At 45.2% G+C, this 17579-nt stretch overlaps 1 protein-coding gene across 9 annotated transcripts in view; it reads right to left on the reverse strand.

Annotated features, from left to right (window-relative positions):
- Positions 1–284: 284 nt before the first annotated feature.
- SETDB2 (SET domain bifurcated histone lysine methyltransferase 2) overlaps positions 285–17579 on the reverse strand; it is a 42259-nt gene continuing 24964 nt past the window's right edge. For 7 of the 9 annotated variants that reach the window (XM_084622406.1, XM_084622403.1, XM_084622405.1 and 4 more), the window contains 10 exons: positions 14971–15061; positions 13723–14286; positions 12841–12960; positions 11464–11633; positions 10779–11007; positions 6423–6519; positions 5234–5342; positions 3891–4225; positions 1955–2043; positions 285–666 (listed from right to left, as the gene is read on the reverse strand). In XM_084622406.1, the coding sequence (XP_084478532.1) occupies positions 549–666; positions 1955–2043; positions 3891–4225; positions 5234–5342; positions 6423–6519; positions 10779–11007; positions 11464–11633; positions 12841–12960; positions 13723–14286; positions 14971–15061 (1922 nt within the window). In that variant the 3' untranslated portion in view covers positions 285–548. The remainder of the gene's footprint in view (positions 667–1954; positions 2044–3890; positions 4226–5233; positions 5343–6422; positions 6520–10778; positions 11008–11463; positions 11634–12840; positions 12961–13722; positions 14287–14970; positions 15062–17579) is intronic. The other 2 variants (XM_084622407.1, XM_084622409.1) reach the window with 2 other exon arrangements.

Raw genomic sequence — 17579 nt, forward strand, 5'->3', positions numbered from 1 at the left:
GTTATTCCCTGATGCCTAAGGGAAGGTGCATAGGCCTGGCTTGTTTCATACTTATGACTCATAATAGACTACAGCTTGTACTAAATAAGCTGTAGAAGATGCTACAAGCAGTCAAACACAGCAGGTCTTTCCATATTTTCTCCAGAAGTCAAGTTCCAATCAATTAAAAATAAAAAAACCCAAAGGACTGAGGCTGCTGTATAAACATTGCTTTACATCTTATTAGCTACAATGCCACTCACTTCCATTTTTGAATGAGAAAAAACAAGCCCAGAGCAAAGAAATAGCCTAGGTACAGTTTTATGCTTTTGCTTATGACAAACACATTTCTTCTGCTACAGACGAAAAAGCAAGCAGTGGCACATTTAAAAATAATCAGATTCACACATCTCATCAGCACCGGCCCCTTACTTGGAAGGGATTAAATTAGTCTAGCGCACAGGCTTGTATGAGTCCACTGGAGAATTGTAATTCTGCTGCACAAAGTATAGTCCTTTGCAAGTGAATTTCAAATTTACATGGACGTGGGGGTAGTTGTAAACATTTTTCTATAATATTTTTTTCCTGCACTTCTGAACCCCACACTGACAGGAGATCTCTGTCTCTGGCATGCTTCCAGCTTCATAACCATAATCCCAGGTGAGTTCGGTTCCAGCTTTCACATGCCTAGGAAACAAAAACACTGTCAGTTAATATGTTTATTAACCGAATCTACCTCTGTACTGTGTTCGCAATTTGCCACCAACTACTTGCAGGGGGTTCCTGAAATAGTGGGATGAAGGGAGGGTGGCACAGAGAGAACTGTGAAGGGTGCAGGTGGGAAATGAAGGAATGCAACCAGGAGCCCCTGCTGTGTGCAATGTGCTCTGCCTCAGAAGCAACAGAGTGTGCAACCCACTTGTGAATGTTCTATTAGAAAAACCTAGGATGTGCTCAGACTTTTATCAGGTCCTGGGATCTGGGTTGCAGAGGTCAAACACAACTCTCTCTGATGGCTACATAAATTCAGCTAAAAATCCATATAAGAGTCTGAATGGCAGTAGAAGTAGTCTAGTCTCACTAACTACAGCGTACCATCAATCAAACCCTGGAATACCATACACTGGATATGGAGAGCGTCATGTCTACATGGCAAAAAAAAAAAAAAAATCCGTGGCTGGCCCATGCCAGCTGACTTGGGCTTGCAGGGCTGTTTCATTGCTGTGTATACTAATGGGCGTGGAGTGGGAGGGTCCCAGAGCTCGGGTTCCCACCCAAGCCCGGAAATCTACACAGCAATGAAACAGCCCTGCAAGCCCAAGTCAGCTGGCAGGGCTGTTTCATTGCTGTGTAGATTTCCGGGCTTGGGTGGGAACCCGAGCTCTGGGACCCTCCCACTCCACGCCCATTAGTATACACAGCAATGAAATAGCCGCAGAGCCCCAACCCCAGTCGGCTGGCACGGGCCTTCTGTGGATTTTTCTTTGCTGTATAACCACAGCCTTCGTGGCTTGCAAGAATTCCTGGAGGATAGGTTTTAATGGAACCACATTAGCTCTCTAGAATGATTCTGTCTAAGGACTTCAAGACCTAGGGTAATGGCAAGTTCCTCATGCTCTCTCTCTGAGCCAACCCACTAGGAAAATATACTAGAAGGAACAATTATTTTTTGTGCAGTGAATAGAATGCTTATAAATGATTGCCAATGGACAGTTCTGAAGACAAGGCCCATACTTCCACAGAACAGGTATAGCACTGGAAGCCACAAGGCAAGCTTTCCCCACATAACACTAGAGAAAAATCTCTCTGGTGGTGACAACGTAGTTTAGTTCCCTTACCCATTCAGGCCTTGGTCTCTGATGAGATCAATAAGAATGTGTTTTTTGTCATTGGGACACTTGTCTACTGGAAAATAATGTGATACTTTTCTAACAGTTTTGCTTTGAATGAACATTAAAAAAAAGATAGTTCCAACCTGTTTGTGAAGAATGCCACCCAAGGGAAATTTCTGTTGTGCGTCTCTACAAAAACACTCTGTACAAAGAGATTTGGGCAGCAGCTATGCTGTGAAACAAAATAATTGATTTAAAATTAATCAGTAGGATGCTCAGTCTCTGGCTGTAGAATGTTTATATGTTTTACCCCCAAACATTTGTAACATACTTAAAAAAAAAAAGAGAAAAGACATCCCTCTTGCCACTCTTTCACCACCCACATTTAGCATGCAGCAGTTTTTGCTATAATTAGGTCACTTGGAGGGAAGGACTATCTCCAGCATTTCTAAAATAACAATTTTTTGTCTCGAATAATAAAGTTCTTTTGTCAATCTGCACTTAAATAGTTTATGGTGAGATTTTTCTCTCTTAATTTGACACAGGAACAAAAGTCATCACCATCAATAATAAATTAAAGATGCTACGCTGTCAGATAAGAGAGCAATCTTTGGGAGCACAGGCATGAATAAAACAATTCCAAGCGTGTGGAAATTGCCAGGCAGAGGTGAGGAGTGCTTACAGTTAGGGAGGGTTGGCAGGGTTTGATTTACGTAGTTAGGTACCAGTAAATATTGATTTCACCTAACACACAGAAATGGACGAAAAAACATCCATCAATGGCAGCCTCTCTCAAGATCAGTGCCTGCAGGAATCCAGTGTCACTGGCCCCGTGGCCATGCAGGGAGCCGTTTGCAGCTCTACTGTCACGGCCTGGAGTACAGGGCCATCCTCGGGCAGGAGCCATTCAGCAGCGGGGAAGCCTCCTCGCAGCCCGGGCCAGGGGTTTTTGCTCTGCCCCAGCAGGACCACAGCCTGCACCTGCAAGTATCAAGTGTCACTGGCTCTGCAGCTGTGCTGGGAGTCCTCTGCAGCTTCGCTGTCATGGTCCCATTCACTCACTCATCCTGCTCCTCACAGCCCTGGCCTGGGGCTGGGCCAGGACCACAGCCTCCCTGGCTCCTTGTGCCTTGGCATCTCAGGCCCCTCACCTGCACAGGCAGCCCCCTGCTGCCCTGCTATCAGCGCTGCACTAACTCCAACCCCTCTTAATTTCTCACAGCTGAAAATTAAAATGGTTTAAAATGGGAAAAAATGCTTAAATAAAAATTGATATTAATCATCAAAATTACAAAAAAATAAAGTTCAAATTTTACCAAGCGCAGTTGGACACACACAGGTGTATGCATGTGGACAGTCATGTGACAGGTTATCATTATCTCTGTTCTACATTAAGGAGCATAATGTCAACGTTTGTGCAGATTTTGGCTTGACATACCTATAAATGCCCATGGGAAAAACAAGGCCAGTCTTATGCGTGTGCAGATGAGAGTTTCTAGTACGCATATCGCTGGGAGCATTTTGAAAATTCAATCAATTGAATTAAATCAATTGGCAGATTTATTGAGTATATACATGGATAATGTGGATATCTACACAGCACTGCCTAGAACAGCCAGGTCCCTTCTCAGCATGCGCTAGGTTGAGTGTGAAACCTGGGAAGGATTCTTTAGTAGACAGTTTTTACATGTGTACAGGTCAGGAGTAAGGATGGAAATTTCACCCAGCATTATGTAACATATCCCTGAATTGACACAAACGACAGTTTACAATGGCCTCGGAATATGAATGGGGCTGAAAGGAGACCCGCAATCTAGTCAAGCATCCAGCCCACGCTCTGATCCAGTGTAGCACCCAGTGGCAAGGCCATTCAACATGCAGCAAGGAAACAGAGAATCCTCATAATCTAGGGCTATTTGATTTCCTGCCCCAAAATAAAAACACACACTACTCATCCTGGGAGAAGAGAAGAGTCGAATTTTGAAATACTCATTAATACCTTTTGTTTGTGCAAATAAACAAATTTAAAAAAAAATTAAAGTGATTTAACAGCACACACATTTACCAGTGATTACTTACATTAAGAAATCGGCCCACATTTCCTTCTTTTGTGGCATCCAATAAATAAATATTTTCTTTATTAGAATTCTTCAGATGGGTCTCATCACCTTCTGCCTCCTCATTACAGAGCGGATCTTGTGTGTATCTCCTATTTTTTTCCTCTTTGAAGCCGTCTCTTTGGATTACGTCCATGGACTGTTTCATAGCACGTGTATCATCTAGCCTGGCTGATTTACCACCTCTTGCATCTTCTGGAGATGGCCTTTTTTCTTTAGATTTTACAGTATCTGTGATGCTTGGCTCAGACTGCATGGCCTCCTCTTGTTCTCCTAGCTTTTCCTGCAGTTTGAGTTCTATCAACAGATCAATTTCAAGAGATCAAAAGAACACATTATTTGTTTGCACCAACTGAAAATGACTCAGCAATGATAATAAGGGTAACATTGCAAACTTAAATGTGTTTGGCTTATTTGACCCTAAATGCCCACCCACTCCTGAACTGGCTTATTTCCTCTGGTATGTATGGATCTCAAATGATTCCTTGTCACCTTCAGAAGCATAACAGAAGCTCTGCCCCTATCCATACCTCACCTCTACTGGTTCCGTAAAGCCCCACTAGCACTCTGCACTGATAATTCAGCTCAATTTCTTGCTTCCCATGTCATTATCCATAAATGCCTATGCTTCCCCCTCAGTGCCTGGAATAGCCCCCAAACCTTGTGCATGATCCAGTCTCTCCCCGCACTCCTATTTCAGATCCTTTCTCAGAACTCACTTCTTCCAGCTGGTATTTTAATGTCAATCTCCACCTGCATTCCGCACAGCATCCCAAATTTTAATAAGGTGTTAATAAGATGCATATTCAACAGCATATGTTTCCCAGGATCTTTTACAGCTGTGCCCTTCTTTCTCCCATATCTCCCTGCCCCTCTTTGCTTATTGCAAACCATTGCTGTGTCAGCCTAATAAAATAGCCCAATTCTGCCCTTCGCCTCCCCAAACTTCCACTGGAGACAGCAGAAGTACAGGATGCTTACCACCTTTCCAGGAGTGCTCGGATCTTACAGGATCAGGCCATAACACTGTAGACTACTCAGGGCAGGGAACCTTTATTTCTTTTTAAATTCTGAGTCTTTAAGCACTATCCACACCTATGGTGTAGTAAATAATAATCTGAGTGGCTGCTAAGGTTTGTTGGTAGGACACACTAAGTGCTACACAGATAATGCCACTGTAGTTAGAGATATGGCATTTGAACAGGCTTGCACACATTCAAAGACTGTTTTCTACAGTGCAACTGTATCGCTTGACTGGGCACAAGCGTGCTAACCAGTGTAATATTTATAGCTCTGCAAACCTACTTTCCTTTTCTTTTTTGGTTCCCGTGGTTAGTTTTGTTTTGGTTGACGGCTGGGGCTGAGAACTCTCATCTTCATCTGAGCTGGCATCGTGCACCAGTGTAGCGACTCCCTTAAAAGAAATAAGGTTGTGAGGTACTGTGTTCTATGTATCTCTGCATCAAGAGCCAAAGACAACTGGGCTTAAAGGCCCTGGAGTTCAAGTTTCAAATCTACTGTAATCTGTTGTTTTGACTGAGTGAGTTTTAACAGGCTAAATCCCAAGCCTAGACATCATAATTCAGAATTATCGAGACAAGCCTCCCAGAACACAGGCTCCAATGCAGCAAAATACTTAAGAATGGGTTTCACTTTAACTCCCACTCATATCAATAGGTTTTAAGCACATGCTTAAATACATGCTTAAGTGTTTTGCTGAATCAGGGCGTAAGCTAGCTCTGTATGCAGAGCTAACTGAAATGGACTGGGTCAGCAAGATTCCTCCCCTTTCATTACAAACCAGTGACTAATCATGGAACTTCCAATACTGTCTGTCTGTTTCTGGTATGAAGCTCTCATACATGTTGCGTGAATCACCTGTGAAGCTAATCACTCACTGATACTAGCATGGCCAACTCACATGCGACCAGCACCTCCTCTTGTGCATGTGTCCTGAGCGAATACTTCCTGCCGCTCCATATCAGACCATGTAGCAGATCAAATTCTCCAGCCTGCGCTGTAGCTGCAGAGCATAAGGCCCTGACCACTAGTGCAGCAAGGGATGCTGCAGCTTTGAGTTTGGCTCCCAAAAGTGTTTATCTTTTCCTCTCCTATTTCATCAGTTAGGCGGGACATGGAAGATGTTGCAGTTGCAGGGAGGAGAGATAGTTGCTTACAATTTGAGGGAGTGTTGTTTCCTGGAGACAGTCCTGGGGGCTGCATATATGTACAGGGAAGGGCGGTGAGGAGGCTGTGCTAGTCTCAGAGACACCTCAAGGAGCACATACTGTGCACATGCTGGCAGGGAGACGGGGGAAGGGATGCCAGCAGCAGGCGGGGCTGTCTCGCAGAAGTCCCATGATAGATTCAAATAAGAAAGGTTGTTTAAAAAAAAATCTTGCCGTGTGTACTGATATAAGGTCATAAATAACTGCCTTCCCACTTCACTGAATATGTAGAATTTTGAATACAATCAGTTATTTGGCATTTTTACCAGTTTTAGCCGGCGAGTCTGAAGCATAGCAGTTCTGGTTTTAGGCCTAATGGCTGGGCTTCTCAGATTCCTTGGATTATATCCATATTTCTGAACCCTGCACAGAGATGGCAAAAGGATTTTATGCAAAACTAAAGACTGATAAAAGAACTCTTGCAACACCTATTTCGCTAATATTTTCCAGTTTGTACAGAACAGACTGCAAAGCCTGCAGTTGATAGTAGAAATCTTGTGGCAGTTTTGCCTCAGCAGAGACTGCAGGATTTGGCCTCACTGATACTCTTAAAAGGCGGTCCATCATACACTGTTCATGCTTTACTGTTAAAGGAGACTGAGAGTTGCTTGTATATCCCACAGACATTTTAAAAACAAACTGAATCAGTTCTTCCTTAATGTTCCTGTCAAGAGCCAAATTCTATCTATTCATCCATCTAGGTTCTTGTACCATGCTCATCACTGAACTAAGAGTATCTACATTCAGGGTTCTGGGTTTTCCGTGCTATAGCTGTTAATACCTCAAACTGGAAGGCACAATTTGCAAGGAGAGAGACTGTAAACATACCACTGAAACAAACAAAATCCTATGAAGACTAAAAGAACCTTAACTCCCTGTAATGCGGTGTTCACCCCACACTTGCCCTGAAAGGGTTACTGCAGACTAAGAAGGGGGCTAATTAACCCAACAGGCCATGACTGAGAGGAGTAAGGTGGCCAAGTAATCCCCTGACAGAGTGAGGGAGCCCAGCTGAGGAGGAAGGAGCTGGGCTGGGGCTATAAAGGCAGGCTGGAAATTGGTAGCAGAAAGGGGCTGCTGGGAAAGTCTGCAGTCACTCTCTGGGAGAAGGAGAGGTGTGTTTGGGCTGGCCAACCCACAGAGGGAGGAGGCCAGGAAGGTAGGACAGGGATCAGGGAAAGGCAGTAAGGTCTAGAAGGGAACAGACCTTGTCTCCTGACTAAAGGGTCCCTTAATTGGAACCCAGAATAGAAGGTGGGCCCAGGTTCCCCTGCCAGCCACTGAGGGAGAAGCACTACAAGGCAGTGAATGGAACGACTGCCTAGGACTGCTGGCAAGGAAAGACTTTCCAACCCAAAAGGGGAACCATTTGGTGACATGGCCGGAGGGCCAAGTCACAAAGAGGCGGCAGTAGTTTGTGGAGCGAGAGAGGGGCTGCAGACTGGCAGAGAGAGACAGAGGGATGGCTAGCAACCGTGGGAAGGGGTGCTGACCTGATCAGTTATTCCCCAGAGTGACCAGGAGGAGGCGCCATCCTAGCAGTGAGTGGAGCACCCTGGCACACCCTCTTAACAGAAGGGAAAGGTAGGATATGACCCTTAGAAATTAAACTTTTTATTCAAAGTCAGCTTTGGTTTAATATTATGAGACATTTACATTGCAGTAGCATCTACAGGCATCAGCCAGGATGGAGCTGTACTGTGCTAGTCACCTGTAGGATCATACAGTAAGTGACTGTCCCTGCTCCAGAAATCTTATCTACAAAATTAATATAACCCTACCCCTCATATAGAGGTCATGATTTTTCCTGTGCTACAGATGGAGTCAAAAAATATTATCCTTTTAGATTTCTTTAAGATTGCGGTACCTATGTTAAGTTCAGAAGCTGAAGTGAAACAACATAAGCAGTGACACGATACTGGTTTGTGGATTACAGTCTAGTTGTCCTGTACAACACAACCTGTATTCATGACCCCATGCCAATCATGTTAACATTCTCTCGTGATCTTTGGTCTGATGGTTTATTTTTTATTTTTGGAACTTTACAAAAAAAAAGTGCTCCCTGCCGGTAGGAATTTAACACAGGAGTTTGAATCTTTCTTCTTCTAAATACTGGAAATAATCAAGTAAAATCTAGCATAATGGTGTAGTAAATATAGCTTAAAAATGGTGTTTCCTGTATCTTATATTATGTATAATATTAGTAAAATTTGGCTAATCACTGATAACTATATAATTTATACAGTGATTCATTCCAAATAGGATTAGGTTTCAGTGGTGCTGAAAAGGCAAGTCTAAATACGGACAATTGGCTTTGTTTATGGAAACGAGCGTGTGTCAGCTTTGCTATCAATTTCATAGTTATAGTTTGTGTATACAAAAAATATGTATCTGAATCACTTGTGATTTGCTCCAGCCTACCTCAGAGACCTCCTCTCTCTACTCCCCTCTCTGACTCTCCACAGTCTTGACCATGTTACTGCAAAAGCCTTCTCTCCTACAGCTCCTGAAATTTGGGACCAGCTGTCCTCCTTCCTGTAGCTTTCCACCACCTTTCATCTCACGATTGAAAATATACACATGCAGTCACTGCCTTGCTCACAACTTCTGATTTACTGTCTGACCCAAGTGTTTTGAGAGACAGTGTGCAGGGAAGATTCCATCCAAAATATTTGTAGCTCTTTTAAAGAGCTGGCTATCTGAGGATCTCAAAGTGCTTTACAGAGCCTCACAATAAACCTCTAGCATGAGGTACTAAAGATTTGCACCCACTATATGGAGGGGTAAACTGAGGGAGAAAGTTTCAGAGGTCGCAGGGAATAGAATTCAGAAGATCTGACTTTTGGCTTTTTCCTGTAAAGACTACATCATGCTGCCTGCCAAACATGGGTGGAGAGTATAACAGGCCCCCTGATACAGCCACCATTGACCCGCTGCCGGACACCTAGGCTATTGTTGCCCTGCCCCTTCCCCTCCCTGTTCCACCCCTTCCTCAAGGGCCGCACCATCTGCTGCTGCCTGATAAGTCTTCCTCCACTCCACACTCCCCTCTCCAGAGGTCCCCACTGCTCGTAGTGTCTCTCCTCTCTTCCACTCCCCTCCACCTCTGTGGAGGGGCAAGGAGGGACGTGGTGAGGAGGCAAGTGGCAGTTTGTGGGGTTCTCGCAGCGGACGGGTGAGGAGGTGAGCAACAGGAGGAGTGAGGAGGTATGTGGTAGGTGGGTGACCCGGTGAGGGACTGGATGGCGGGGGAAAGGGGGGGTGAGGAGGGACAGGGTTTTTTGGGGGCGTGTGTCTTGTGATCAGACACCGTAAGCGGGGAGAGGACAGGGCCGGGGCAGAGCAGGGGTGGAGTGTGTGTGGGGCGCAGGTGGAAGAGGCGGGGCAGGGAGCTAGCCTCCCCCCCCTTTCATCTGCCACCCATGCTGCCAGAGTAACAAGTTTACTTTACAGACAAGCCATCATTTGCTTTTGGAAATTCTCATAGGCTGCTAAAGCTCCCGAGATGAGCTCCCCTCACTGAACACACTATTACATCTCCATGAAACTGATTGCAAGATTAGGGCCTTATGCTATGTCTACACTACAAAATTAAGTCAACCTAACTTACATCGTCATTCAGTCACCACAGTAGTGACATCGCTTTTACATGTCTACATGGTGTTCCTTGTGTCGGCGGTGCACATCCTCACCAGGAGCACTTGTATTGATTGTACTGTCAGCACGGGGCATTGTGGGACAGCTCCTGAAAGCCACTAACAGTTGCTGTAAGCAACACAGTGTCTACACTGTGTTATGTTGACCTAACTACACTGACCTGAACTCTACGCTGCTTGTGGGTGTGGAGTTATTGCTTTGGTGGGAGTGAAATTTAAGCACAGACATTTCCATAGTTAGGGCGACGTAAGCTGCCTTGTGCTGAACTAACCCTGTAGTGTAGACCAGACCTTAGTGTCTCTAGCTACAACAGTTCAAAATGCTGAGAAGTGAAGGGTTGGGGGGAAAAGGAGGAGGACAGGACAATTAGTGATTAATTTAAAATACTGCACGGTTGGAGAAAAATATGAAAGTCATTGCTCCCTTTTCAAATAACATAATGAACTATAACCATGAGAGCTCAAGTACAAACATGTATTCATTCAGGAGACTAATGTGATTTCTGGAAAATACCAAGGCAGTTCCAGATGGGTTGGGAATAAAGTTAATTCATAGAAACAACTGTGTCCTGCCTGAAGAAATATAAAAAAATAAGCTTAAAAAAATATGAAAAAGACTGCTTCGTTGAACACACTCAAGCTCCACTGTGGGTATTGCTATGGGATGAGAACATAAGAATGGCCATACTGGGTCAGACCAATTGTCCATCTAGCCCGGTATCTTGTCTTCTGACAGTGGCCAATGCTAGATGCCCCAGAGGAAATGAACAGAATCATCAAGTGATGCATCCCCAGGCGTCCACTCCCAGCTTCTGGCAAACAGAGGCTAAGAACACCATCCCTGCCCATCCTGGCTAATAGCCATTGATGGACCTATCCTCCATGAACTTGTCTAGTTCTTTTTTGAATAGTCTATAATAGTAGCATACAGTCTATCTTTACCTTAAATCTGCTACTACAACTTACACAACTGGTTTATATTCATCATCTGCAGGCTGAGATAAAGTTTCACACCTCCTGTTAATGCTGTCTTTACCAGTCTGGACAAGTTCAATCTCCGAATCTGAACAAGTAGTGTCCAGTTTTCTCTTTACTGAAAGTGAGCTGGGACTTTTTTCATTCACAGCATCCTTCTTTTCAGCCTCACGATCGACATCTCCTATTTCCCGAGGCTCAGCTCTGCTCATTAACCTGCCTAGAAGAAAAGCAGGTTTTTAGTTTAGTCCATGTTCACTCTGACTCACCTTGCACTTATATTTTTAGCAGGGGCAAGACCACTATTTGTGAGTGTGCAATGCAACCACCATTCATTCTGCAAGGGAGCTGTCCTTGTGGAATCTAGCACAGAACAGACAAGCTTGTGGGGTAAGTGATAGTACCTTTGAGATAGGAGTCACAGAAATCTAGCCTTGGAATGATCTGAGTGCTTGGCTAGCGCCACTTGATTACAGTTGTTTTCTAAGTTTTTTTCTATTCTTTGGTGCACACTCAAAAGCAGATTTTATGGATGTATCTGGCCTCCCAACCCAGCATATCCTGCTCACTGCTTGGTTCTTAAAATGCTGCAGCTTGCAGACCTCTAGCAAGGGCTCCACAAAGTACAGTTTGAGAATGACAGTGCTAAAATCTTTCAGGCATTGTTTTATGTTACCTGAATAAGTACAAACAAATGTTCCTTTGTCAATATCGTCTAGACAGCGGACGCCCCAGCCCTTCCGGTCTGTGTTGAATACCTGCAACCGAACTTGGATACCATGCTGTGCTACTCTGTTCTGACACCTCATTCTGTCACACTTGCACGATAAGTTGCATTCGTAAATTCTGCCAGAAAAAAAGAAATTAAAAATGAAATATTGCTTGTTCATACCTGGCAAAAGCAAATAAAAGAGCAGCTCACGGAAAAGACAAAGACATCTGGTTAGAAAAGAATGGGCAAGTCACTGCACTTCTGGAGTTTAGCCTTCCCCATTCCTGACTGAACACTTACAAGAGTCCATCAGATTTTCAGGGATGAGTGAGTAATATATACCGTAGTTATATTACCTAAGTAAGCTATGCAACATAGATTCTGCAGTCTTGACAACTGATTGAACGAAGCACTCCCTTCTACTCTTGGAACATATTTAAAAGCATAAAAGAGCAAACAATCAACCTGGATGGACTTTGTCATGGCTGTCAAGGACTCTAGGATTTTTCTGATTTTTACAATATCCCCAGCTTGTGACATTTTGGGGTGGAGTTGATTGTCAAAATGTTGGAACAACTTCAGTGAGGGCTTTCATTCTGTAAGGAGTCATACAAGAGCCAGCTGGGATATGGCAACTCCAGGTTACCACAGTACGTGCACTATGGGTATGCCTACACTACAATTAAAAACCTACAGGTAGCCCATGCCAGCTGACTCGGCCTCGTGGGACTCAGGCTAAGAGGCCATCTAACTGCAGTGTACATGCTTGGGTTGGAGCCTAGGCTCTAGGACCCTACCGTGTGGGTGGGTCCCAGAGCCCAGGCTCCAGCCTGAATGTCTACACTGCAATTAAACAGCCCCTTAGCCCGAGTCAGCTGGCACAGGCCAGCCACAGGTGTCTAACTGCAGTTGTAGACATACTCTAAGTGGGGAGTATGCCTTGTGGACAGAGCACTGGACTGGAACCTGAGAGACCTGGGCTCTATTCCTAGCACGGACACTGGTCTGCTGGTGATGTTGGACAAATCACTTCACCTGTCTGTACCTCAGCTTCTCTATCTGTAAGGAGATAGTGATCTCTTTGTAAAGTGCTTTGAGATCTACCATGCTAGCCTTGCAAGCTGAAGTATAAAAAAATAATTCCTGTAATACAAAACCCCATGCTGTGGCTTTCAAAACGAAAGTACTTTTCCCATTTCACCATGATCATTCAATACAATCACTAGAACGACTCCCCCCATCCCTTCCCAAGATGCTGGCTAACCAAAAGCTGTTTAAGCATGGCCTGAATACTGTAACTGAATGTGGATAAAATACCAGTGTAAACTCTAGGTGTCTTACCCACTGGGGACAGGTCCATCCAGCCTTTTATACCTGTAACCACAAGATGCTTTGTTACTTGGTGAGGCAGAATTTTCATTGCAGCCTTTTGCAGTCAGCCGTAGGCACGCACATTTTGACCTAGAAAGGCAACAGTAAACTATCATGTGAAAATAAGGATGTGGTTAAAGAGACAAAGCTAACTTTAAATATAGTCAATCTGAAACCTATTTTTTTTAAGTAGTTTCAGGCCCACCTCCACCAATTTTTTTGGTCCACAGTCACATTTTCCTACTTCTTTAAGAATTTTTCTTTTGCCTGTGCCCTGTAGAAGGTCCAAACAACAAGGGGGAGTGGGGACTAACTACACCAGGGGACTCAGCAAAACTGACTACACAAAATACTGTCTAGTACACAAAATAAACAAACTGAACAAAATCTGTACTATCATGGCATCCGAGCCTGCCACTGCTTCGGCATCTCCCTCCCCCCACCAGAAAATGACTAGAGTTCACAACACAGATTGGGGAGCAACAGAAGATAACACTGACTCTGTCACTATTATCTTACACTCTTATAGCCACAAAGGGTTATTGTGAACACCACCCGGTCTGGCTCTGGCCCCACTCCCTACATAACCGGAGAGTCTCAACTCCTGTGGAAAAAGAGCCTGCAAGGGGATGGGAGGAGCATGCAGTGGATCTGCTGCTCCCCACTATTCTGCACGCACAGCGGAGCTAGAGCTTTTAATTTGGACCATCAAAGGCTTTTTTTACCCTGCGTATTATTAGACAAAGTTACTATATTGCTAAATGCACACAGTAAATTTGACAGTCTCCCTTTATGTTATTCAGGGCACCTATATGACTGGGCTTTAGTTAGAGGTCAACTTTTTCTACTTACCTGTCTGTGCAGCCATCCGTACAGTCGCATGAGTCAAGAAACATGCTAGAGAAGTTGTTCAGATAGTACCCACGTGGCCATGAGGCCTTCCTATATTTAAAATAAGGTAATCTTGTGTTGTCAACTTCGTTACAGAAGGAAATGGGTACAGACTCTGCTCCATTGCTGATATCAAAATCAAATACAAGTGCTTCTCGGTTCAGAGTGTTTCTGCCCAGCTGTACGTATGTGTTGAAAGAAAAGTGATCGACAAATAAGAAGTTGCACTCTGTTTCAAACAGGTAACTCTGCACATCTTGAAAGTTTCTCAGACTCCTCCCACAGGGGGCCTTATAATTCACATCAAGTGACTTTGAAAGCAAGTCTGCTTTTGCATGTCGTCTCTGGAAATGACACAGGATTGGCATTTTAAGAGGGTTTTCTCCCTTGTATGAGTTCAGTGGTCTGTTGGCAAGACATACATTAGAGCAGTCATGATTCTGGTAACATAGTTTTAAAGGTAACTCCCTTGTTTCACTACATATGTCTTCATTCCCTGAGTGTGATTTTTCTTTCGCCTCCATTCTGTTAAGAATCACAAAAAAAGAAAAAAAAAATTGAACCATGCCTTGCATTACCAAAAAAAATTCAGTTTTTTAATTGTTCAACATTCTTCAGTAGGAGAAAATAACTCTTGGTCCCAATCATGAAGTCCAGGGTTTCAATGGATCATTATTTGTATTAAGCTAGTGCCATGAGGTTTCAATGGCAATCAAGGCCTCTTTGTTCTGGGCACTGTATGAGCAATCTGTTACAGCATGCTTCTGCCCCAAAAAGCTTACACTTTAAATAGACAAGATAGACAAAGGAAATATCATAAAACCCCCTTTACAGAACAGCAGCTGAACGTGCCCAAGGTCCTGCACAGTCTGTGGCAGAGCTGGGAACTGAACTCAAATCTCCTGAGTCCCAGCCCAGTACCTTAATTATCCATGGCTTTAACTGCACACCTTCATACACAGCGAAATTTTATCACTCTATCCCTTCTCTAGCTACAGGCAAACACACCCCCTCATGTTGTAACTTGGAGGGCATTCAAGTCTTCCACACAGATCAGTTTATAAACTCCAAGGCTTCGGCCATAACCACGATTCAAAATTGCGTTTAAACATTTAATTTTACAGCATTAGTGCCAAAGTCTCTTGTGCAAGACAAAGAATATTTAAAAGAATGGACTACAGTAAACTGAAATGTGACCTGTATACTCACAAAGGAGAACCTGTTGTATTTTCATTTGATATAGAAGGCTGTAACCTAGGTTTGCTTCTCTGCATCCCATCTTCAGTAGTTACATCGTTTACTTTAAAAAATAATATACAAAGACTTCACATTACATTTTTACAATTAAACTTAGAAGTCACCACATTATCAGATACCAAATACATTAAAGACACTTCACTTTTGTGAATTACACTAGCCAAAAAGAAAGAAAAAGAGCGTGTGCTAATGAAACAGTTTAATAAAAACAAACTACAATAGAGAACTTAGATAAACCTTACAGACTCTCCAGTGGAACAGAGATCAGTGCGTCACCCACAGCAGTGCTTCTCAAGCTAGCTGATGTGGGGGACCGGCAATTTTTTTTCCCCGATGTGCGCGCAGACCGGCAGCTGATGGCTCGTGGACTGGCACCTCCACTTTGAGTAGCACTGACCTACAGGACTTGGATAAATTTGCAGAGAAATGGGCTACCACCATTTATCTCCTCCTTCCCCCCAACAAGGATCAGAATATTGAACTGCATCTGCCCTAAATCTTCTAAGTTTGATCAAGCTGCAACCCTGGAATTTCATACAGCTACTATACATAAAAAATATACATACATAGTGCGACAGTAGAGATATTGGTTTATTAAAAAAAAAAACAAAAAACCTAAAATATAACCCAGAGTTTGCATTGTTTGAGCCACATTGTGAACTGACTTGCATATTATGCAACCCCAGTGTAGTGTGTAGAGCAGGGGTTGTCGGCAACCTATGGCACACGTGCCAAAGACGGCACGCAAGCCGATTTTTAATGGCACGCTGCTGCCTGCCGGGGTCCCAGCCGCCGGCCCCGCTCAGGGCCAGCTGCTGAAGCCAGGCCGGGACCCCAGCAGGCAGCAGTGTGCCATTAAAAATCCTGCCTGCCCCAGCCCACTCTTCTCCACCCCCCACCCCCGGATGGGGGCAGGGTGAAGAAGCTTGGCCCCGCCTGCCCCTCCTCCTCTTCCTCCCTGCCCCCGATCAGCTGATGGCCCTTGCGAGGGAGGGGGAGAACCAGAGCTGCTGCTCCGTGGAGGAGGCAGAGAAGAGGTGGGGACAGGGCCGTGGGGAAGAGGGGTGGAATCAGGGCATATCCCCTCCAGCCCCCTGCCGTGAGCCGCTCTGGGTAGGGGGCTGGGAGCACCCCCATGACCCCAGCCCACTCCCCCAGCCCTCTGCCCAACCCCTGCACCCTCCTCACACACATCCCAGCCCTCTGCCCTGATCTGCACCCCTCACACACTCCAGCCTCCTGCCCTGACCCCTGCACCCCCCCACACACCCAGCCCTCTGTCCTGACTCCTGCACCCTCCTCACGCACTCCCAGCCCTCTGCCCTGACCCCTGCACCCCCCACAACCCCAGCCTTGACTCCAGTACTTCTCCACATACCCAGCCCCCCCCATGCCCTGACTTCTGCACCCTCCTCACACACCCTCAACCTCCTGCCTTGACTCCTGCACCCCCACACATTCCCAGGCCGCCCACACCCTGTGCCCTGACTCTTGCACCCCCCACATTCTCACCCCCCCCGTGAGCACCAGATGGGAGCTCCTGCACCCCCCTCCCACATTTCTACGTGCACCCCTCACACCAAATGGGAGCTGCCCCGGTAAGCACTCCACAGCCAAACCTCCTGCCCCAACCCTGAATCCCCTCCCTCATTCTAGCTCCTGGCCAGACCCTACACCCCATCCCCCAGCCTGCGCCTTCACCCCTAGCCCTGTGCTCAGTGCACTCCCACCCTCAGCTCAGTGCAGACAGAGAGGAAGAGAATGGGCTAGAACCAGGGAGAAGGTAGGTACCCACTCTATGTGGGCAGGGCTGGGATCCCGGGCTGAGCGGGGCCAGCAGCCAGGACCCTGGCTGGTAGGAGCCCGTGGACGGAACCCCAGACCGGCAGTGGGCTGAGCTGCTCAGCCCACTGCTGGTTTGGGGTCCCGGCTGTTGGCCCCACTCAGCCCGCTGCCGGTCTGGGGTTCTGGCTGCCAGCCCCTTGCCAGCTGGGGTCCAGGCCCCAGGCCCAACTCAGCCTGCTGTCGGCCTAGGTGAACAGAACCCCAGGCTGGCAGTGGGCTGAGCAGGCCGGTGGCGTAAGATCAGCATTTTAATTTAATTTTAAATGAACCTTCTTAAACATTTTGAAAACCTTGCTTACTTTACATACGGCAATAGTTTAGTTATATAATATATAGACTTATAGAGAGAGACCTTCCAAAAAACATTAAAATGTATTACTGGCATGCGAAACCTTAAATTAAAGTGAATACATGAAGACTCAGCACACCAGTTCTGAAAGGTTGCCGACCCCTGGTGTAGAGTTTTATGAGGTGCAAATCAGGACACAGTTTGGCCCTTTATTTTTATGTTGGGAGACTGATTGCCTCATCTCAGTAAATGCTTTATTGAAATACTCTACAGAGCATTCATTCACATACAAAAAGCTTCTGGATTTATTGTGTCCTCTACATCACCACATGATGCAATACTATATTTTAAACAGAATTAACTAATGACAGACTAAAAGTATAATGAAATAGATCATCAAATTGAAAGGGATCTTACAAAAGTTTCA

This window comes from Lepidochelys olivacea, assembly GCF_965140295.1.
Source record: "Lepidochelys olivacea isolate rLepOli2 genome assembly, chromosome: 1".
Lineage (NCBI taxonomy): Eukaryota > Metazoa > Chordata > Testudines > Cheloniidae > Lepidochelys > Lepidochelys olivacea.